This window comes from Triticum urartu, chromosome 5A, assembly GCF_056163025.1.
Source record: "Triticum urartu cultivar PI428250 chromosome 5A, HENAU_Tu73, whole genome shotgun sequence".
Taxonomy (NCBI): Eukaryota; Viridiplantae; Streptophyta; class Magnoliopsida; order Poales; family Poaceae; genus Triticum; species Triticum urartu.
Window position 1 is genome coordinate 149,128,908 of NC_141877.1, and position 22,298 is coordinate 149,151,205.

Genomic DNA, 22,298 nt, shown 5'->3' on the forward strand with positions numbered 1-22,298 from the left:
TCCTTGCCTTTTTGCTTGTGGTCTTGTGGTGGAAGATCATCTTGAGCTTGTGTTCCCTTGAAAGAAGTAGGATCATACTTCTCTTGTTGAGGAACAAACTTCGTCTTGAGGTATTGATCTTCTTCCTACTCAACTCCATTGGCATTGAACTTTCGTTCAAAACCAACGCCTTGATTCTTCCGGTGCCTTCCTTGCTTGCGTACAATTTCCTCAAATTGCTTACTTCCGGCAAGGCTCTTGTAAACACCTTTCTCTATAATTCCCTTCAATAAGCTATTTTCTTTCTCAAGTGTAACTTGGCTAAGAGAATCATTAGTGGAATCAAGAGAACTACTAGAAGCAACAACATTGGATTTAGCATGATTATTGTTACTACTAGAAGAGGAATCTTTCTTACTCTTGTTGCTTGATTTTACTTGTGGCATGTAAGTAGACAAGAGTAAACACTTGGCAATGTAAGAAGAACTTTTCTTGTGAAGATCATCATTGATGTCCTTTAAAAACCCATGATCTTGCTCTAGGTTGAGCTTTTCAAAGCGTAGCTTCTCATGAGTCTTTAAAAGTTCTCGATGATCTTCTAAGGTAGTTTCATGAGCTAACTTAAGAGTGTTTAGTTCTTTAGTTAGACGCTCAATCACCTTCTTATCATCGTCATTCTTTTTATCTTGATTAGCATGATTAATAGCAAGTTCATCATAGTTTTCATCACTAGAGTTGTCAACAAGTAAATCATCATCACCTAGCAAATCATCTTCATCACTATTGAAATCAACATACTCGGGGTGTGATACCTTTGGGCCTTTACCATGAAGCATCTTCCAACTCCTTCATTTGGCGAGTCAAATATGTCATAGGAGTTGGTTGACACAAGTGCTAGACCGGCAACACCTTCATCTTGAGTATATTCGGAGTGGAGTGATAACTTCTCTCGGAGTGGTGGTCGGAGTCGGAGCCGGATACCCATTCACCAACATGAGCTTGATGTCTTCGCTTTGTATAGCTCCTTGATGACTTGTCCTTCCTTTCCAAATTCTTGCTTCTGCAAGAGGTTCTTCGTTCATAACGATCATCTCTACTCCTCTCTCTTGGAGGTGATTCTTCTCTTCTACTTCTCCTTTTAGGTGAGTCTTCTCTTCTTTTGTAGGGAGCCGTACACTCATTGGAGTAGTGTCTGGGTCTTCCAAAATTATAGCAATTACGCTCATGACTAGAAGATCTTTTGTAATTGTAGGACCTTGACTTGGAACTTCTTTCTTTGCTTCTACTCTTGTAGAACTTGTTGAAGTTCTTCACCATTAGGCTCAATTACTTATTGAAGACTTGTTTCTCACTTGATGATGTAGGAGCATCACATGAGGCTTTGTATGCACCACTAGACTTGTTGTGAAGCTCTTCTTTATCCTTGAGTGACATCTCATGAGCAACAATTCTACCAATGACTTATGTTGGCTTGAGATCTTTGTAATTGGGCATAATTTGGATTAATGTGCACACAGTGTCATATTTTACATCCAAGGTTCTTAGGATCTTCTTGATGATGAATCTGTTGGTCATCTCTTCACTTCCTAAGCCGGCAATCTCATTTGTGATGAGAGCAAGCCTAGAGTACATTTCAGCGACACCTTCACCATCCTTCATTTTGAACTTGTCAAGTTGACTTTGAAGCACATCCAATTTGGATTCCTTGACGGAGTCGGTACCTTCATGCATATCAAACAAAGTATCCCAAATTTCCTTTGCATTCTCAAGACAGCTGATTTTGTTGAATTTTCCGGGGCACAATCCGTTGAAGAGGATATCGCAAGCTTGAGCATTGTATTGCAGCATCTTCAATTCTTCCACGGTAGCTTCACGATTTGGTTCTCTCCCATCGAAGAATTCACCTTGCAAGCCAATACACACAATAGCCCAAACAGCGGGGTTATGTCCAAAAATATGCATTTTCATCTTATGCTTCCAACTAGCAAAATTAGTACCATCAAAGTAAGGATCTCTACAGTGGTAAATTCCCTCGCTACATGCCATACTCTCCTAGGTTGTGAAACCAAGGCTATGATCACTAAAGCTATGGAAATCAAGGCAAATGGAGACCAAAGCTCTGATGCCACTTGTAGGATCGAAAGTATGTCTAGAGGGGGTGATTAGACTACTTGACCAAATAAAAATCTAGCCTTTTCCCAATTTTAAGTCTTGGCAGATTTTAGCAACTTATCACAAAGTCAAGCAATCAACCTACACATGCAATTCTAAGAGTATAGCAACAGAATATAAATCATCATATGAAGGTAAAGGGGAGGAGTTTGAGGGGAGCAAACGCAATGTAGACACATAGATTTTTGGCGTGGTTCCGATAGGTGGTGCTATCGTACATCCATGTTGATGGAGACTCCAACCCACGAAGGGTAACGGTTGCACGAGTCCATGGAGGGATCCACCCATGAAGGGTCCACGAAGAAGCAACCTTGTCTATCCCACCATGGCCATCGCCCACGAAGGACTTGCCTCACTTGGGTAGATCTTCACGAAGTAGGCGGTCTCCTTTCCCTTACAAACTCCTTGATTCAAATCCACAATCTTGACAGAGGCTCCCAAGTGACACCTAACCAATCTAGGAGACACCACCCTCCAAAAGGTAATAGATGGTGTGTTGATGATGAACTCCTTGCTCTTGTGCTTCAAATGATAGTCTCCCCAACACTCAACTCTCTCACACAGATTTGGCTATTGTGGAAAGATGATTTGAGTGGAAAGCAACTTGGGGAAGGCCAGAGATCAAGATTCTTGTGGTTGGATTGGAATGTCTTGGTCTCAACACATGAGTAGGTGGTTCTCTCTCAGAAAAATGAGTAGTGGAAGTGTAGGCACGTTCTGATAGCTCTCTCCTCGAATGGAGAATGGGTGGAGGGGTATATATAGCCTTCACACAAAATCTAACCGTTACACACCATTTACCAAAATCGGTTAGGCCGATTTAGTTCAAAATGTGAACGTGAGGCATTTTGGTGGGACCGACACGATCAACTCGGTGAGACCAATTTTGTTAGGGTTAGGGCATAACTTAATCTTGGTGAGACCGGTCACATGAACTCGGTGAGACCGATTTCAGTAATAGGCAACCAGAGAGTTGGTCAGGCAAACTCGGTGGGACCAATCGCTCATTTTGGTGAGACCGAAATGTTACGAAAAGGAAACAGAGAGTTTGCATTGCGAACTCGGTGGGACCGATCGCTTAGTTCGGTTAGACCGAAACGTTACAAAGGGAAACAGAGAGTCTGCAATCCCATCTCGGTGAGACCGAGATCCCTATCGGTGAGACCGAACTGATTAGGGTTTCTGGCTATGGCTATGTCAAATGAACTCGGTGGTGCCGGATAGATCAAATCGGCGGGGCCGAGTTTGACTTTTGGTTTGGGACATATGTGGAAATGAGAAAGTGGTTGAGGGATTTTGGAGCATATCACTATGCATTTTGAGCAAGCAAGCCATTAAGCAACACCTCATCCCCTTTTAATAGTATTGGCTTTTCCTATGGACTCAATGTGATCTTGGATCACTAAAATGAAAATGTAGAGTCTTGAGCTTGTGCCAATATGTGTCCTTAGCATTTTGAGGGGTCCACATCTCTAGTCCATGCCATGCCAATCATTGAACTTTCTGAAATGATTATCTTGAAGGAATATTAGTTCAATGAGCTATATGTTGTTAATAATTACCAAAACCACCTAGGGATTAGTTGCACTTTCATGGACCCATCCTTGCTCCTTTCATCGTGCTTGGTCCTAGGTTGCTCCAATACACCTATAGACATAAGAAAAGAACGAGAAGTAACAAAAACCAAATAAATACACAAATGTGCAATGCTCACAATGATAAGTATAAAAACCGGTAATCATGCATAATGGACATATATTTGGTTCAATGGGACATAATATATGAAGAGAACATGCAACATATGAGCTCTAAAAATGCGTAAAATATAGAGCCATCAGCAGCGCCGATGGCCCTCGGCATTGTCAGCTCATCCTCTTCGGCCAACGCCTCCTTCCCGCTGGGGTTTTCTCCTCGTTCGGCGTATGCTCCATCAGCACCCGCTCCGGTAAGTACAATTTCCCCCTTTGCTGGTAGATGTGGATTAGGGTTTGCATTGTTAAGCATGGATTGGATTCGCTCAGATTTGATTCGATCCGATTCCAATCGAATCGACTCGAATTCAATTGTCTGCTTCTTGACTGTTACTGTATATGCACTGCCTCATTGCTGTTAGATTGCTAGATTAGTGCACTGCCTTGATGCAAACTAGGTGTGTAGTTGTAGATTTGTGCTTGCAAGATAGGTAGTCACATTGGATGATATTCATGCTAGATTGGTTGATGTTCATGCTACACAAGTTGCTTGTTGTTCATGCTGCACAAGTTGCTTAATGTTCATGCCAATTGCTTGATGTTCATGCTGCACAAGTTGTTGTGTTGTTCGTAGTTAGGGTTTTGTGCATGATTTCAGTGTGTGTGCATGGTGATTAGTGTAGGTTGGACAAATGTGCATGCTCATATGCATTGTAGGACCATTGTGTTTGCTCGTTTAGGTACTAGTACCAACCAACATGCTGCCAAATGTGGGTGTCCTGCTAATGATTGGCAACTACCACAACTTGAAGTGCTATGTTAAGACCATAGCACAGATTTGGCAACTGCCATTGATCCATTGCATGCTCATATGCATTGTAGGACCATTGCATGTTTAGGAACTTGCCAAACTTGCATTGCTATGTTTAGATCATAGCACTGATTTGGCAATTGCCACTGATCTAGTGTTATGATCTAAAACAGAGCATTGCATGTTTAGCAACTGGTACTGATCAGTGGTAGTTGCCCAAGTGCAAGTGCCACTGATGAGTGGCACTTGCACTTGGGCAACTACCACTATTCAGTGCCAGTTGCCAATGATCATCTCACTGATCATTTGCAACTGGCAGCCCTTAGAGGCAGTTGTCAATGCCCTGTTACTAACACAAGTCATCTTACCTGGAAAGATCATGAAGACGGAGTGGGACGTAGCCGGAGGAGGAGCGCAGGTCATGGCTGCGACGAGGGCTTCGAGGACCTGATCCCGACGAACCGATGGCTCAAGACAGTGAACCTGCTTGGCAGGGTCACTGCCATGAGCCAGCCATGGTCACAGGGACGAGCACCGAGGACCGGCCACGAGGAGGGGGGACGAGAGCCGCTGCGTTTCTACATGCAGATCAAGGACATGGAGGATCTCGCCATGCTCGTCATCCCTCGCAAGTTCACGGACATGCTAGAGCAATGGCTGGTGACGAAGCCACCGCACATCATCGGGCTGTCGGCCAACAAGTGGTGCGAGTTCTGGGTTCAGGTCCAAAACTTCCAGAGGCACATGGTCCTTGGTAAGGGCTAACAGTACTTCTGCCGCCGCCACAGGATCATCCCCGGCAACCTCCTCGTCCTGCGCATCTCTGGACTTGGCTTGAAGGTTCAGATCTACAACCACAACAACTCAATCATGTGCAGGGTTCGCTGCACCAAAAATAGTTGCGCCGGTGACATTACTCCTGCGATGTAGTCAGTTTGTGGTGATCGTTTGAACTTGATGTTAGTTTGTGGTGATCATTTGAACTTGTGCTGTGATGAACCTGTTAATATTTTGGTCAGGATCAGCACCCTGGTTTGAAGCAAGGGCATCTCATACCCCTGTTGTTTTAACTTATGATCATAGTTAATGTAGTTTGACTGTTAATCTACTGTTCTTTCCTGTCTATTTTGTGTTGTGATGTCTTCTTTGTTGTTGTGCGCCTGATGTTGTGCTACAAATGTGGTGGTAAGGCCACCACATTTGAAAGGGGTCGGCACAACACAAACATGCACTCAGCCAAACAGCCATGGTGTGCATCTACTGACCCCTGAAGCATAAATGTGTGCAACCAAACAGCCAGCCCTAAAATGGCCACTGATACAATGTCGACGACCAAACAACATGCAGATGTTGGTTTTTCGCCTGTTTTTGCTCAGCCGGGCTGAGTTAAGACGCAATGCAGGCAATATTAGAGAAGACAACCAAACACGTCATTAGTCTATGATAACCAATTTTCTTCTTGAATTCGACATCTATATATTTCATGGCACTAATCTACCCTAGAGATCGTGGTGCTGACAGTATGCAACTTTACGCCATTAGTTATGGCATGGAACAATAGATGTGACTCCACTGGCACTGAGCCACAGATCAGGAAAACAAAGGAAATGCTAGCTAGCGAGGCCAAGAGAGATGCATGACAGACGGAAATAACAGAAAATTTGAAATGCATGCCTTCTTTATTTGGCCTATTGATCTGCTGGACTGCTTGATTTCGACAACATCTTGACTGGTGCATGATAGCATCCAAAGCATATGATCCATCTGGAAAGAGCAGGACAGCAGAGCGGAGGATCTTCCATGATGATCATGCCCATATGGTATTTTTTACACTCAAAAAAGTTGCATCTCACAGAATTTTTAACTTCTTCGTATATGATTGACCAACAGAAATGGCAACGCTGAAAATTCACATTAACAGTGCATAACACAACTGCCTGGCCCCGAGTCAAGGGTGTAGTGATCCACGAAACAAGAATTTGTAATCCGTTTTTTTCACGGGGATTATTTTCCATACATAAACATGTCATCTATACATGACATTTATTCTTCACCCAGTGTGCTGTATGCTAATGGCTGACGTCTGCAAATTGTGCAGCAACTTTGTTCATCTCATTTGTTGCGACCGATGCAACAGAATGCTAAATCCATGGTAGGTCAATGCTGGTTCGGATTTGTAGCTGGTATTCCTGAGGTTATGTCACTGCAAGAAGCAAACCTTCCATCAACGACTACCCATGTAGGAAAAAAAAAAGCTAAACTTTTTTTTAAATAACATTTCTAAGCCAAACTGAAAGAACTCAGTGCACATCCGCGACCAAGGAAGAAAATCATGTATTTAATGTTTAAGCACTGATGGGATGCATCTTTAACACTGCCACCTTTTCCAAAAATCTGTAACACTGCCTACAGCAGTACATACGAAGAACATGTTTCAAATAACTATGTAACATACTGGTTTGGTGCCAAAGAAGCCTACACATTATAGATAGGATATTTATGAAGCTTTGAGTTTGATAAGTCGCTTCCGAAATTATCAATGTCATTTAGATTTTCCTGGCTGTTTGCACCAATCCATGGAGAGGCTGGAATGTTTTTCTTTATCTATTTTTTTCCAGATTTCCCCAACAATATCAGACAGGTCACAGGACCAATTACCTACAGCCAATGCATTTCAAACAAAATATAATTTTATTGTTATGAAATGTATGTGCACAAACTAATGTGAACCACCGTGTATCACCTTGTCGGTCAGGTATAAGCTGTCCAAAACAGCAAATCCCGCAGCAACACCGCCTTCATCCGAAGAAGAAACTTTTGTTCGCATCAAGTAACCACACTTATCATTGATGATCACCTTATCTTTGTTCCTGAAATCAGATATCAAGTCATGACCTGTTTGTCAGAAGAAGCACCATCTTATGAGGAGCGCTAGTGTTTGGACTTCTGTGTTTCAAGCACTTATTATACCGCAGGTAGGCTCCATATATCCCAAGCTCAGATACTGTGAGGGCCTCATGGCAAACACCACCACGGACCAGACTAGCGAGAGATGCTTTGGGAAAGATTCTTTGCATCAGTATGTAGGCTGAGAGAGCATCTCCTCCTTCCTTCTTGAGTCTGATCAGAGCCTCTCGCACATCAAAACCGTATATGTTGTTCCCTGTGCACGAATAGCATATCAACAAATAATGAGAAAAACTACTAAGAAAACAACTAATGAGCAAAATAATATCCATATGTTACTGCATAAAACAAACCTCCGCCTTCACGTTGAGGCTTCAAGACAAACAAGTCAGGGTTTTCAATCGCAGATTTGACAACCTCTTCATCATCCAAGCTCCATAGCCCTGCAAAGCATTGACGGAGCTTGGCAATTTCCTCCTTATTTTCAAGAAACCTGTGGAGGGAACAAATTATGGTCAGATAGGCTTTTAATGTCTACCAAAGACTGATAATTGATCTGATCACTAATGGCAGAAGTACAGCGACAATACCACAACGGGTCTTACTACCCTATGTTCAGTCATGAACTTAGGTAGACCCATAGTGCTATATGCAGTTCACATCATTGGAATATTCAAGTCATTGGTACTCAAAAATTGAATCACCTTTCAAGCACGTTAGGTTTTGCTAGTTCTTGTTGAATCTTCTTGGTCCCCACTAAATGATATGATATTGAAGGACACTTCACAGCAGATGATTGTTCCATCAAAAGCCTTGCATTCCATTCCTAGAATATATACAAGAAACATGCCATGGGGATTAACAACAAAAACAATTGCTATACATCCACAAGACATACACAAATTTTGCTTCAGTGTTGACCCTATTAACGACTAGTGAAATCAATATATACGAGGGAATGTAGAAGTATTTGTTGAAGTGTATATGTGGATTGCTAGCCCTTTCTATTAGTTCGGACTTTTGGTTGTGATGGCTAGTGCATGAAGGTTAATATGGTATATCAGAGCCTAAGGTCTTGTGTTCAAGTCCTGGCTTTCGCAATTTATCCTCTGTGTCCACGTATAGGCCTCTTGAGCCATACCTCTGAGTCTATTCACGTGTTGACTTCCCACGTCACACGTGAGAGGGGGTGTTGAAGTGTATATGTGGATTGCCTAGCCCTTTCCATCAGTTCGGACTTTTGGTTGCGTTGGCTAGTGCATGAAGCTTAACAGTGTTCAAATATTTTAAAATTTAAAATGATGCCATATTATCTCAAAGAAAACACTTCTATGGTAATTTGGTTTTCAATCAGAGGAACTGTCACAAAAAATGCTGTGTTGAAGGGTGGAAACAATGTATACACGTACTGCTTCTGAAGGATAATCGTTTGGTGTATAGCCAGCTCTAAAATACACCACAGCGACCTTCCTGTCATTTCTGCATTTTCCAAAAATACTTTAATGAACATTCTGCAAGACTGCAGCAATCGCTAAACTGCCAAGTGTCAAGCCGCAAACAATAAGCCAATCACAGAATACATACACAACAAGAGTTCCATCAAGGAGAACCTGGCCTTCAGCCTCCACCTCTGACAAGGTCTTCCTAATAGTTGTTATGCCATGTGTAACAAATTGTCAAGGGAACACAAATTTGACGTTGAGACTTGATGTAACATTTTAGCATCTGGACTGGGAAGAAGATCCTGGAGACAAGCAAATAACCAGAAGTACTAAACAGTTGTCATATGACAAGATTGAGCTATAGACTAGGAAGGTGGACCAAAGATGGCATGCGGAGCATCCCATGGACATCACTGTGAACCCATCATCAACCCCACAAACTCCAAGTGGACCGATGACAAGAGCTCACCCGTGTGCCATCAAACTGAGGTGACTTCACTCCTACTTGAGGTCCCTATGTATTTGGATGAGACATGGCTTCTAGCTTAATCCGGAATGCTATGTATGCTTAGATATGAAGGCATGAAACCTGGAGAAGCAAGGAAGGAAGGCCAAGTCCCAAGCGAGGAGCGGAGACTCAAAGACGAAGAGAAGGAAGAAAACCAGTGCAAAATCTGCACTACCGGACAGTCGGGAGAGCGCTGGCGCCTCGGCCTCAACCCTCTGGAGCGACCAGAGGTCGAGCAGACTGTCCTGTCCAACCAACCAGACAGTGTCTAGTTGGCGCTCGCACCTCGCCCTCAACCCTCCAAATCGACCAGACTGTCCGGTCGGTGCTGAAGCCTCTGAAGAATTGCACCACCAGACTGTCCCGTCCACTCTGACCTAACTGTCAAGTAGTTCTGTCTGTGCAGATTTTGGGTAAGGTCCGTGTATCTCCCCTCCCCATACCCCTTCGTGCCTAGGCTATAAATACCCGTACTTCTCTCAGATCTAGGGTTAGCAAAGTATAGACTAAATCTTGAGAGAGCTTTGCTCAATCTACCCTCTCCCTTGGAGATCAAGAGCTCTTTCGGGAGAAGAATCCTCTTGGATTATCAAGACATCCATATCCTTTGGATTGGGGAATAACTATCTCTCAAGACCCATCTCTCCTAAAGATTTGGAAGAACTACCCTAGTTATCTTTTCCTTTTGTTGCTGCTTGGATCTTGATGTGCGTCTCGTTTTGGCATGAGATTTGAGTACTTTGGTGGTGAATCTTGTCTATGTGAGTACTTTGGTGGTGAATCTTGTCTATGTGAGTGTTTCCTCAAAAGTTTTCCACAGTTGTCACCCAGATCCACCTCCAAATAGTGAAGATCGGGCCATTCCTACGGTTTGCCCCGTATCAAGATGGCAACTGCATTGGCAGGTAGAACGTCTTAACAAAGCAAACTTTAAGCAACTGAGTCATGGCATTTTTGCTAAGCAAGAACTTGAGTTATAGAAAATCATATATAATTTTCATCATTAAGAGAAGTGCCAAAGCAGATCACAAAAGGATATGATTCCCTCAAATATTTGACAAGCCAGTATTGGTCATACATATTTCTTTCTTCGGGCTGCACAATCATCATAACTACAGCACTGAACATTTCATGAAAAAGTGTGTCAGTTAATACTCAATTGGTTAGCTATAATATGCATGATTCAGCTAGAGCGTACCAAACCTGTCAACATTAAACTCATCCCATGCTTTGGCCAATGCTTTAGCAAATTGACGGCTTGCATCATTTCCAGGAACCCTTTTGGCATCTAGACATAATAAATTTCCATACTGATTGATCAAGGTCCTGCATAGCAATTAGTGATCAGTTGATTTACTACACATACTGATGACCTAATAATAAATCTGATTAGAAATACCCTGATAGGTACAAAGTAGAAAACTTCATAGTATCCATTAGTAAGACTTAGTCAAATGTAGAGAAGTTTGGCTTAGGACAAAGCTAGAACTTCAAATAATTTGGAACGCGGGAAGGAATTCTTACTTATCTCTAAGTAAACATAGAAGACGTACTATTTAACATCACAATTGCAATGCAGAAACGTTTAGAAGTGTACAAATAATTTTTTGGACATAAAAACCATGTGTACAATTACCTAGCCAGATTTCTCAAGTAAAGGTACAGTGTAAATACACACAAGCATAGCAATGTAATACCAAAGATATGTTCTACTTTACCTGTGAAGCTCAGTCACTATTGAACAAAGCCCAGGAAAAGATACTGAAATAGTGTTGAGCTCTATTTGGAGAAGAGAATTGGTTTCTGAATCCAGCATATAATCTGATCGGTGCAGCCCCAGTCGGATATTCTAGTGAAAAAAGTAGCATTTGTCAGTACCATACAGTAAGGACATCAACCAAAATAAGACCAAGAGACTAGATGGATCTATTAATGTTCAGGTATAGAAGTTGACTGAATAGTAGAGGTGAGGTGAATAACCTCCTCCTTGTTTGCATCCATCATCTTCCTGTGAATATCTAAGAGCCTAGAAGTGAAATCATCAACCTGCCTTGTTCTGAAAGTACAAGCATGACTGTATCAGGCTATCAGCCCAAGAGCTCCATTAAAATCCTTATCAAATTATCAACAACCTGATTCGTCAATATACAGCCTCTAAAATAGTTTTAAGGCATATCTACAAGAATAATTGACATGATTTTGTGAACTGGTACGCTTCTTTTATCCTGGTCAACTTGCAGGCAGAGGCTGTGAATGAAAATGTGGAGAGGTTAACATGGCAACGGAACTCACTTGGACAAGGAATCCTGCAAGAAATCCCCATCCAAGCTAACACGATCCACGAGCTCGTTGAAAAGCGGGGCCAGCTCGCACGCCTGACTCCAGAAAGACTCCGGGAGACGCGACGGGAGCAGGGAGATTGGAGCGTGGACCAACCCAACCCCAGGAACTGTTCCTGATCTCTGCAAGAGGACAAGCAGCAACAATGAATGTTTGGTCATGGACGATGGATATTCCGAGCTCTGCTCATCGCATCAAAGCTCACTCAAAGATTGCTCATTCAAAGATTGCGGTCCTGAGCTTGGCCGGCCGATCCAAGAAGAGGTTGATTTCCATGGAAGTTTGAACCGAGGAGGCGAGAACCTTACCGGGTCCGCGCGGTCCCCGACGACGAGTCCGTGCATCGCGCACCATGCGGTCGCCGACCGCGCCATCTCCTCCACCGCAGCGGCGTCCGCCTTTCCCTCGGTGGTGCTCATCGCCGGCAGTGGTGGGTGTTGGGCGTTCGGGCGCGTGCAGAATTTCTGCGTAGTTTGAGGTGGTATATTCTGAATTTGAAGCTTAGGTTATCGGTGTGGTGGGGTTTGCGATTTCTAGGAAAATGGAGGGGGCGGCGAAGGCGGCAGGGTCAGGTTTGGTCTCTGTAAAGTGTGCCGGTCACTTTCTCTGCTTGGGCAGCAGCCTCAAACATTTTCTTAAAGAAAGTCCTCCAGCAGGAAAACTGATGATGGATTCTGTGGTAATGGACCAAAGCGAATCCAAACCATTCTAGTACAGTACCATGCAGACTAAAAAATAAAATAAACGCTAAATAACAAGTGAATTTAGTTAGATTGCCATGTTATTTAGTAGTAGTACCACACTATTTTGTCTTGCAAAATTATATCGCAATGCAGTTCCATTAGGTTTTCTTCCTTAATATCATTGGGAACCATAGAGGAAATCTTGCATTGTAGGGTACAGAAACTGGAAACAGAAAAGTTTACCTTTTTCACAAAGAAAGAACGGTGGTGAGCTATACCACTTTCGGCACCTCCAATTTGTGGTACACAATGACATAGGAAATTGCTTTTAGAAAGACACCCATGTCACCCTTCTTAAAAGAGATTATAAACTGAAAAGGGGGATAATTGACCTAAAAGGTTTTTTCTTTTTGTTGAAAGTTGATCATCTCGACTCAATATTCGTGATTAGGACCATGTTACTTTTTTGTTAGACTAGCTTGTCAAGACAATCCCGAATATTCGGCCGCCCCATCCCAATGGCATCATGCATGATATGACCAACAGATTAGTGTCTCGATTCACTGAACCTAAAAAAAAGATGCTGCACCCCATTATGCATACTACCAGTAAGATGGAAGAAAAACTTTCCAGTGGTAACATATTTTGACGGGAGAAAGAAAAAAATCCAGGTGTCATGTTTGGCACGTCTCCAGCTTCGCAACGCACATTTGAGCGGTGATCATAGAAATAACATTACAACGAGCATCAAATTTGGATACAATGGAAAGAATCCAGGGGGTGTAGAAAAATTATTGCTAAGAAGAGAAGACCAAGGATTCGAGATCGCATAGAGCCATGAAATCTAAGCTCAGCATACAAACTTGTCTGACAAAAATGATGTACAGATCTGTTTCCCACTTGAAACACTATTTTCCTCAATTATATAAGAACTAAAAGAGAACTTCCAGCACAGCTCTGGTGGGACCAAAAAACCGTTGAGGGCCGTGCCTGGCGATGAACAGTGGCAATTATAATTCTTTTGGCAAAGCTGCGGAAGGACATTTTCCTAAGGTATTCCATAGTATGTAGTCTCCAGAAGAGGCCTGCCAAAGGAGAGCAATGTTATCAAAGAGTATCTTGTATTGATGGTGATATTTCGCCTTTCCGCACAGGGGTCTCATAACCGATTAGAAATAACACAGCAATTGAAGTGCAATTTATCTGTTTCGATAAACAGATCAAATGTCTATTTGTGGAACAAATCTTTTGTGATGTTAGTCTAGCATAAATTATATTCATGCTCAAGGTGTGAGTTTACAGATGAAAAGATAATGTCCCACAGTCCCAGGGAGGAAGTGGTGATAAGCAGGATGAAGAGGGAAAAGGCAAGTACGCATCAACTAGTCATTCTTCTGGGAAGCCAGAGTCCTGCACAGGCTGACCTCCCCCACCCCCACCCACACATGCTGACGCATGTGCCTCACCGCCGCAGCCTGTCCAAACCACCTCCTCCACCAAGCCACTGCCACGGCCGATCGGTTGTCCCCATCATGGGCTCAGGGCTTGCACTTCCACATGCTGAATTGTTTCAGGCGACTTGCGAACAGGGAACATGACTTTATTAATAGTGTGTGCAACAGAAGTTAGGAAGGTGCTTCGCATCAGATCAAAATACTTGTACTTAGTTCAGCACTAACAAAGCAAGGTAATATTTTTGCATAAACAAACCCATGCATGCACTGTACGATTCTTCCTGTAGTTTGTACAATCCTGAGGTTCTCGCCCCCCACCCCCGCTGGCGACACGAGGGTAACCCTAGCCGCCGGGAACCCTCCCTCTGCTCAACCCCCGCGTCGTCGCTGCCGGTCCCTGGGATGGTGGCGGCGGGTCCCCCCTCCTCCCCGAGATCCAATCTCATGAGCACGGTGCCCCCTTCCGGCTGTCCCACCCCTTGCCGATCCAGCCGGCGTCACGGCCTGGAAGTTCACCTCTGCAGCCCACCCTCCTCCCCGTGGACACAGCCCAGCCTTGCTGCTGGCCGGTTGTGGACGCGGAAGCTGCGGCCGGTCGAGGGCCTGCCTCGTGAAGACGGCCCTCGTCTCCGGCGACGCCCACCTCCCTCGCGTTGCGGTGGCAGCTCCAACGTGGCGGTTGTTGAGGCTACGGTGGTCAATTCCCTGGCATCGGCTACCTTTGACAACGCGTCGGCCTGGTGACGTGGTGTACGTGTGACATTGCTAGCGCTACTCCGGCCCCCGAGGCATCTGGACCTGCGTTCTCCGGTGTGCGTAGCTTGCCAGTGTCCTCTGTAGGGGATCCAGTAGCTGCGTCCCTTCTAGCTCTCTCGGCTCGTCGACGTCCTGATGGCTACGGCCCTGGCAACTCAGAGCTGCGCTCTCTCCAGTCCTAGCTTGTCGCCGTCGCTTCCCCTGGGTCAGTTCTCTCTGCCTCACCGCACCCCCGACCCTGTACACCTCCATGCCTCGCCTGGTGCCAAATCATATGTCGTGTGTCCGATGGCGCCAGGTGCTACCTTCCGGCGCCAACCCCCCGACAGACATGGTGGCTCCGGCCAACAATGGCTTCCTCATCTCAGATTCGGGATCCGGCGGCTATGAGATTGCTCGGTATCAGGCTAGGGAGAAATCTCTGCTCGGCTTGCCAGTGCTGCTGGCAGGGGTGACGCTCGCGGGTGTCGTTTTCCTTCTTGGAGGCGCTAACATGGCCTTCATCTCCGCCCCGGATGGCGGCGGCGGCGTGGTGGCGTTTTCCTTCTTGGAGGCGCTATCTTGTCGCTCACGGTGTCCCAGATGTTGGCTTTGGTGATGTTGGACGGCTTGCCGGTTCGGTATGCCTCTCTTGTTAGGGGCTTAGTGGGTTTAGCTGTGTAGTTTCCTCTGTTCGGCCCGAGCATCCCCTGTCCGTCTGCTCCGGGTGCCATGTTCACGCATCCTTGTGTTCAAGCTATGTGATGTACCCCTATCTGCACTCATTCTAACTCCTAGCAATGAAAGATACGCAAGCTTTGCATATTCGTGAAGAAAAAAATGTACAATTCTCTTTGAGCAATTATTGAAATGTTGAGAAAAAACAGGTTTTTCAGTGCATTGACTATTTAAAGAGCCAAAGTCGGAGGGGAGGAGATAAGTCACCTGCATTGAATATTCTACTGGGGCTTTGACAGAAGGATAAATGGTTACCTGCAGAATATCGTACAGGAAATGTGGTGTTTAATTGTGACTCAATTATATTTGAATAAAGCATGGGAAGAAATGCTACAACAAGGAGAAAATAACTATTTCATAATGGAGGTCAGGACATGTAAGGGTGCGATTCTTGAGCAATCTCTTCAGCATGGTAGTAAGGAAACTGTAATATGTACCACCTATCAAGCACTACAACGTAAGAACACGGACAAAATATGTGTGGATATCGAGTTAAAATTTCTGAAGAACAATGGCTAAAAAATTTGAGCTGGCATGAGGGCATCAACATAGGATAACAACACTAAGCTACTTGACTGAGTGGGTGAAGATGGTGATCAAGAAAGGTTGTGGGTAACTTACAGATCTTGGGTCGATTATAAGACCAGACAGGGTGCCACCAACTATCTTAAAAGACACCTGGGGAATATTTCATAATCCATTATAATATTGAAAAAACAAGTTCAAATGAGAAGTAAAGTGCATGTGTGCTGCTGTATGGATATCAGAAGACTTCACGGGTGTGCAGAAGGAAGAACAAATATGATACAGTGGTTGTTCCAGATTATACTCTCTGAACCCAGGTACAAATATTGAATGAATAACAGAATGTCATGCAAAATGAACAGCTGCATGATCCTATATCAACCAACAGAACAGAACAACTGAGAGCTACTATATGCTGAGAAAGTAATATGAAGAAGAGGTCAGGCATGTCAGAAATACAGTGACCAAATATGATTCTTCCCAATGATCTCAAATTCAAAATAACATCATGAGACAAACACTGCTTGAAGGTCTTAACAAATTCCAACAACATTATGTTTCGGTAGAGGCAAACCTTAGCATAATTGTAAGCCTGCCAAGACAATGGCTCTTCCAAGTCAACTGCTTGAAGGTCTTTGTTCATTTTTTCCATGAGGTAGTCATCCAAGTTGGCACCATTCTTAGTGCTATCTTGCTCACAATCACTATCTTCAGCAAATGCAGTGGTTGTGGCCGACCGAAATGATGAATTTACTCGCTGCGTTGTTCTAGGATGAAATCTAACAGTACCAGAGAAGGTAGCTTCAATGCTCCTACCACTGAGGCCCCGGCCACTTGAAACAATTCTCCACTCAATTAAATGTTCTGTCATTGAAACCGTTCCAACTGATGGATTTCCATCATATGATGCAACTCTTCTTCGAGGAAATGGCATTGTGACCATGCAAAATTCCATAAGAAACGGGGACTTGTAACCCTCCATCAATCTCAGCTTAAATAGAAAAGCACCTTCATTCTCAGATACCATAGACAACTGGTAGAACCCTTTAACAGGTGGATCGATGTTGCATGGAGCTTGATAGTGCATCAAAACGAAATTTCCTAGTGGTGGTTGAAATAGCAGAGATTGCTTATCACCAGTAGGCTCTGAAGCTTGAACACAGTGGTGGAATGATGATACCTCCACACGGGCAGTTTTTAACCCAGTCAGTGGCAAAGAAACATCAGGTAACCCTTCCAGTTCAGCCCTACAGGTTAGTTGTCCCGAAACGGAAAGGAAATCTGGCACATCATCACGGTCATATAGTGCAGCGTTTATAATCTCCAGGCTAGAAAAGAGAGTCCGTTGCCTCCCTTTGTATAGGTAAGGCTTCCAGGCAGGTTGCTTCTGGTCTGTCGGAAGAGGATCAGCTGAATACCCAGTTGTTCTAATCGAAGAAACATTGCCATAATTAAGATCCTGAGGTGTGCCTGCAAAAAGATACTGTTAGCTTCCTTGGCTAATCAATAAACAGATCCATGAAGCTAGATGATAGAACAACACAAAGTGTTATATTCGACATGATACTCGATTACTCACCAAAAGGCATAGCACCGATGATGAAGCTTCGTAGTAATTCCTTGTCAAAAGGTCTTATACCACCTTTTAAAGAGTCTGATTGAGCAGCACCAACAGGCGAGGAAACTGATGCAACTGGGGCTGCAACAGGTGCAGCGCTAGGTTTTGACCGGGCTGTAATACCTATGCTTCCAGTCAATGAATCTAACAGTCCACCAACAGAGGGGCCCGAACTAACGATCACCTCTGGTTCAGCAACATCACCAGTAATTATGTCCCCAATAACATTCGCAACCATAAAGGCCCTATCATGGAACATGAAGTATGAGAGTCCAACTATTGAACATGATCGTTAATTGGTTGATATCAGTATAAAACTCACAAATATTTTCGTAAAATATATGAGTTGAAAATGGGGTTGGTAATGTAAAGAATGAAACAACAAAGAACACACATAAATAAGGTAAACAAACTTACATTACCCTGTTATGCACGGAAGATTGAGCAAAATGGAAGAAAGATTGCCATTCTCTTTGGCTGAACTCCCGCAATCAGGTCTTTTCAATAGGCTCTCGGACGCTCTAAATGACTGAGGATCCACCAGAGGCAGCACAAGGACATAATAACTTCCACGTTTCTGAAGAACTACAGGCCACAGCATAAACCCACCCCCTTCCTCTTTGTCAATTTGAAGCGATATAATGTGGCGAGTGATTGGATCATCTACCCAGGAATCTGACCCCACAGATGATAAGCTTGTGCGGATACCAGAACCACGGGCCGTGCCTTCCCTGCAAAATGTCAAATTTAAGTGTTTATCGCAACTACGTATTTCATAAGCTATGAACATACCACAACATATGTTGATCCAGTTATAGTCTCATCGGTGGATGAACTTCCGAACTAATATGAATACCTATCTCGGATATATTTATCCTTTGTTCAGAAGAAACAGGCATTGCTAAGTAAAGATCCTGCATCTAAATCACAATTCACTTCCAGGACGAGCAACATAAGTATCTACTGTAATTTTTACTCGACCACGCCAATTCTCCGGAGAAAGCTAGTACAAGAACCAAGAAACAACGGCCAAACCTTCTCCGGCGGTTGGCAAACGCGGCGGCGACCTCGTAGTCCGCCGGCAGCGGCATCTCCGCGCCCTTCCCCGCCCCCTCCGCCTCCCACGCGACCCGCCACCGCTTCTCCACCACTGCAAACCGCCTGAAGCAAGGGGGGGGGGGGGGGGGGGGGTGAGTTCCTGGACCAGAAGGAGCGAATCCTGGCGCGAGAATCCCCGGATTTCATCTCGGGGGTTCGCGAGGTGGAGTCGGCGTCGGGCGTGCGTACCTGGAGAAGGCGACCGCGTCGTTTGGCGTGAGGATCCAGATTGCGCGGATGCTGCATCCACCGCCGGACATGGATCGCCGGAGGTGTGGCCGCGCGGTGGCTGTGGACTCGGCACTTGTTTCTAGGATGGGATGGCCGGAGACTCGGAGGGGCCAGTGGGGAAGACGACAGGAAGAGTACCGGAACGTAAACCCGCCTCCCGGCTTAATGTTACTGTTTACATGTCCGTCTTCCCTGGAAGTTTACGTATTCTAGTTCAGCTGTCGCGAGCCCCGTCTTCAACTATATGATACCCCGTACGTCGTTGCCGGAATATTTTGCAATATATTTCAATGTGATTCGTTGTATGAAACATGAATATTGAAAGTAATAATTAAAAAACTAAAACTAAAATACTATAATGTATTATGTTTGATTACTATATAGTTGTAAAAAAATATTATATATAGCATAATAGAATTAAAATTCTCATGTATGTTTGCACATTGAGATGGATCTTTTTTCATGCATATCATGATAAAGTGACATGTTTGCATTTTGAGAGACATATGGTAGTAGGATGGGCATTTTCTCATGCATGTTGTACGATGATATGGCATACTTGCATGTTGAAAGAAATAGTTGATGGGTCTAATTTAGATATAGAAGATATAGTGTTCTTGCAACGAAAAGAGATCATCTCCATTGGTCTCTCTATTCCTAAAAAAGTACAGGAAGAGTTGTAAGTCCTTCCATACACAACATGAGCAGATATGATTATAAAGAGTCACCTTATCAAAACTTTTTAGAAGGCGTGATAGTTTTCGATGAATTAAATCTCACTTTATGTTCCACCGATGACACACAAGTCATAATCAGATGAAACCAATCGCCATGAAAACCCAGCTTCAAGAGCATTGCTTCCAGAAACACTCACTCGACTATGTCATATGCCTTATGCATATCTAGTTTCACCACACACCATCCTTCCCACCTTCTTCTGATTAATGGTGTGTAAGATTTCATAAGCAATTAGGATGTTATCTGTAATAAGTCTTTTTGGAACGAAAGCACTCTGTGTAGGACTACTTATATCTGGGAGAAGGATTTTATGTCTGATCGCTATCATTTTAGATATCACTTTGTACACCACATTACATAAGCTGATGGATCTAAATTGTGCTACCCATTCTGGAGTTTGTACTTTATGGATCATGACAATTATGGTATTATTTCATTCCTGTGACATTACTCGACTATTCACCGCTTGCAGGACCACCAACACCAAGTCATCACCGAGCATCATACTTTGGAGTTGAAGAGAAGTATCGCCCAAAACCTCTTGTAAAAAATGGCATGAATGTCATCTGGGCTAGGTGCCTTGAAGTCCCCAATGAAGAATAGGGCCTTACTCACTTCCTCGGCTGAACAAACTAGAGAGCTGGAGGGAGCAAAGTTTGTCGTGACACACCTACAGTTTACGAATCCTTTGTCTCTCATGACTCTCTGATTTTAATGAAAACAAATAAGAGGAACGAATGTTGCTTGCTTGAAATTTCTACTTGCATTGGTACGCGTCGGTGCTATACAAATGGTTTTTAACCCCTTTCCGCGACGGCATTGGAACCGTCGCCTAGTGAGTGACGGCGATAGGGGGTCCTTCCCACAGTACCTAGAAACTGTCGGGATATGCCCTCCTGTCACACATGCTCGGCAAAATGAGTTCGTGTGCGACCGACGAGCGCTCAAATACGGAAATACGTACAGTAGAGCTAAAAAATATAATTATACAGGCGGAATTGTTTCCGGTCACAAGTACATCCGACACAGTCAGTCCCCGCTAAACACTTTTGTTCATATGTACATCACACACAGTCGCTTCAAGGAAAACGTTTTCGTTCACAGGTACATCACACACAATTTTCCCTGTTAAATCGTTTGTGATAGTGTTGCCATTGCACACAATATTAACAATTTTATCATTTGCGTTATTGAATGCATCACACACGGTGTATAGAAGAAACTGTGTGGCAAAGGTTGTCCATCACACACTGTTTTTATGTGGTAAATGTTTGCGCAAGGTGGCCTAACGCAAATAGTTTTCAAGAGGATGTCGTGTGTGCAGTGGAGATTGATCACACACGTAGTGGATCCTAGAAACGTTTCTGATCTCCACGTCTATCGCAGACATTTCGCTTTTCGCAAACCGTGTGCAGTGTAATCCCTACTTAATCCCTAATTTAAAAATCACGTGTTTTGAATTTAAAAGTAGGCAAACTTATTTCATATCCAACCATGTTTATTACAAATATAGGTTCAACCACCAATGCACAGGTACAGATACTGAAGAACTACAGAAGCACCAAGTAAAGAATGATGAACTATAGTTGTACTAAAGATTGTAAAGAGAGAGGTGAAAGACATTCTGATTGTTGGAGAAGGTGAAGCGGAATGCCCATATTGTGCCCTCCTCCATGCGTAATTCGTGCACGACTCTAGGCCAACCCCTTGTGATGGTTGTCCGTCCATCCTTTACTGTCTTCATTACGACTTCTCGATGCTCATTGTAGTCTGGATGAAATACTTTAACCTTGATTGCGTGTCCACCAATCATGTACTTTGCGAGGTAATCTTGAGTGAACTGCTTCGGGAACCACTGCGAATGAAAAAGATTTAGACATTGTTGTCTAACAACTCATTATGGGCAGTAAAAAGAGAAGACTGCAGAGTTTGTAGTTACCATCCTACAGCTCACTGTTGTGTTGGATAGAGCATAAACAAATAATTTGCTTGCCACCATTCATATCTTTTTGCTAATAATCATTATCAGTTTCCTTACTTGATGCTTGTTCATGAATATCTCATTGCCCCATACGCAAAAAGGGTCGATGCGTGGATCTTTGCCAAGGGCATATGTCCCTACAAGCAACAAGTCAATATTAGAAGCTAACAAGTGTCCAGGCTTGGATCCATATGCACTACATTATGGAACGACGGGGGGAGTACAAGCCAAGGGATGAAGCTAACCTCGGCGGAAAATGGTGGCCACTCTCGTAGTTGTCATGCATAAATAGCGGAAAGGCATGATAAGTACAGCAACCTTAACATCAAACAAATATATCAAAGGTAAACAACATCATCTCCAAATGATAGCTTGAATGTGTTGGTTTCAGCATGCTGTTAAAGCAGATATAAAATGGAAGGCAATGTTACTGATAGCAAGCTTAACAGCCATCAAATATTGCAATTCAAACTGGTATTGTTGAAAATGAATAGAACGTGGGTAATGCTTAAACATCACACTGGATAAATGTGTAAAACTGAAATAAAGGGCATGCGTTAACTGCACCAGGAATAACTGGAACCAAATATAGATATTCAAACTGGTATTGATGTAGTCGAGAGGCACAATTCCGACTTGCACATAAT

At 43.7% G+C, this 22,298-nt stretch overlaps 2 protein-coding genes across 4 annotated transcripts; both read right to left on the minus strand.

The window, feature by feature from the left end:
* Positions 1-6,502: 6,502 nt before the first annotated feature.
* On the minus strand, positions 6,503-12,418 carry LOC125508277 (glutathione synthetase, chloroplastic). Of its 2 annotated transcripts, none has more exons than XM_087525696.1 (13): positions 12,159-12,410; positions 11,803-11,972; positions 11,491-11,566; positions 11,229-11,359; positions 10,714-10,836; positions 10,549-10,630; positions 9,145-9,224; positions 8,970-9,039; positions 8,265-8,386; positions 7,914-8,053; positions 7,624-7,816; positions 7,397-7,523; positions 6,503-6,856 (listed from the first exon to the last, which is right to left on the minus strand). In XM_087525696.1, the coding sequence occupies exons 1-13, from the start codon at positions 12,267-12,269 to the stop codon at positions 6,854-6,856; spliced, it is 1,428 nt and encodes a 475-aa protein (XP_087381822.1). In that variant the 5' UTR covers positions 12,270-12,410; the 3' UTR covers positions 6,503-6,853. The 2 variants fall into 2 exon arrangements, with proteins under 2 accessions (XP_087381822.1, XP_087381821.1); XM_087525695.1 differs by lacking the exon at positions 6,503-6,856 and adding an exon at positions 6,973-7,311 and having other exon boundaries at positions 12,159-12,418.
* An 803-nt stretch (positions 12,419-13,221) lies between these two features.
* Positions 13,222-19,070, minus strand: LOC125508276 (clathrin adaptor complexes medium subunit family protein). Of its 2 annotated transcripts, none has more exons than XM_048672932.2 (8): positions 18,891-19,070; positions 18,639-18,764; positions 18,026-18,334; positions 17,565-17,848; positions 16,560-17,455; positions 16,082-16,138; positions 15,668-15,715; positions 13,222-13,618 (listed from the first exon to the last, which is right to left on the minus strand). In XM_048672932.2, exons 1-8 carry the CDS (start codon positions 18,959-18,961, stop codon positions 13,544-13,546), a joined length of 1,866 nt encoding a protein of 621 aa, XP_048528889.1. In that variant the 5' UTR covers positions 18,962-19,070; the 3' UTR covers positions 13,222-13,543. The 2 variants fall into 2 exon arrangements, with proteins under 2 accessions (XP_048528889.1, XP_048528890.1); XM_048672933.2 differs by lacking the exon at positions 13,222-13,618 and adding an exon at positions 13,628-14,111.
* Between the last annotated feature and the right edge of the window lie 3,228 nt (positions 19,071-22,298).

Excerpts from the sequence above, each read along its gene's own strand:
- LOC125508277 (XM_087525695.1), bottom strand. The coding sequence starts at position 12,269 with ATGAGCACCACCGAGGGAAAGGCGGACGCCGCTGCGGTGGAGGAGATG. Across the intron at positions 9,225-10,548 it reads TCAAATATTTGAGGGAATCA|CATGGCATAACAACTATTAG; the intron begins TATCCTTTTGTG and ends CAATTTGTTACA. Across the intron at positions 7,524-7,623 it reads ATATATGGAGCCTACCTGCG|GAACAAAGATAAGGTGATCA; the intron begins GTATAATAAGTG and ends ATCTGATTTCAG.
- LOC125508276 (XM_048672932.2), bottom strand. The coding sequence starts at position 18,961 with ATGTCCGGCGGTGGATGCAGCATCCGCGCAATCTGGATCCTCACGCCA. Across the intron at positions 17,456-17,564 it reads CATCGGTGCTATGCCTTTTG|GCACACCTCAGGATCTTAAT; the intron begins GTGAGTAATCGA and ends ATCTTTTTGCAG. Across the intron at positions 13,619-15,667 it reads CAGTAGAATATTCAATGCAG|GCCTCTTCTGGAGACTACAT; the intron begins GTGACTTATCTC and ends CTCCTTTGGCAG.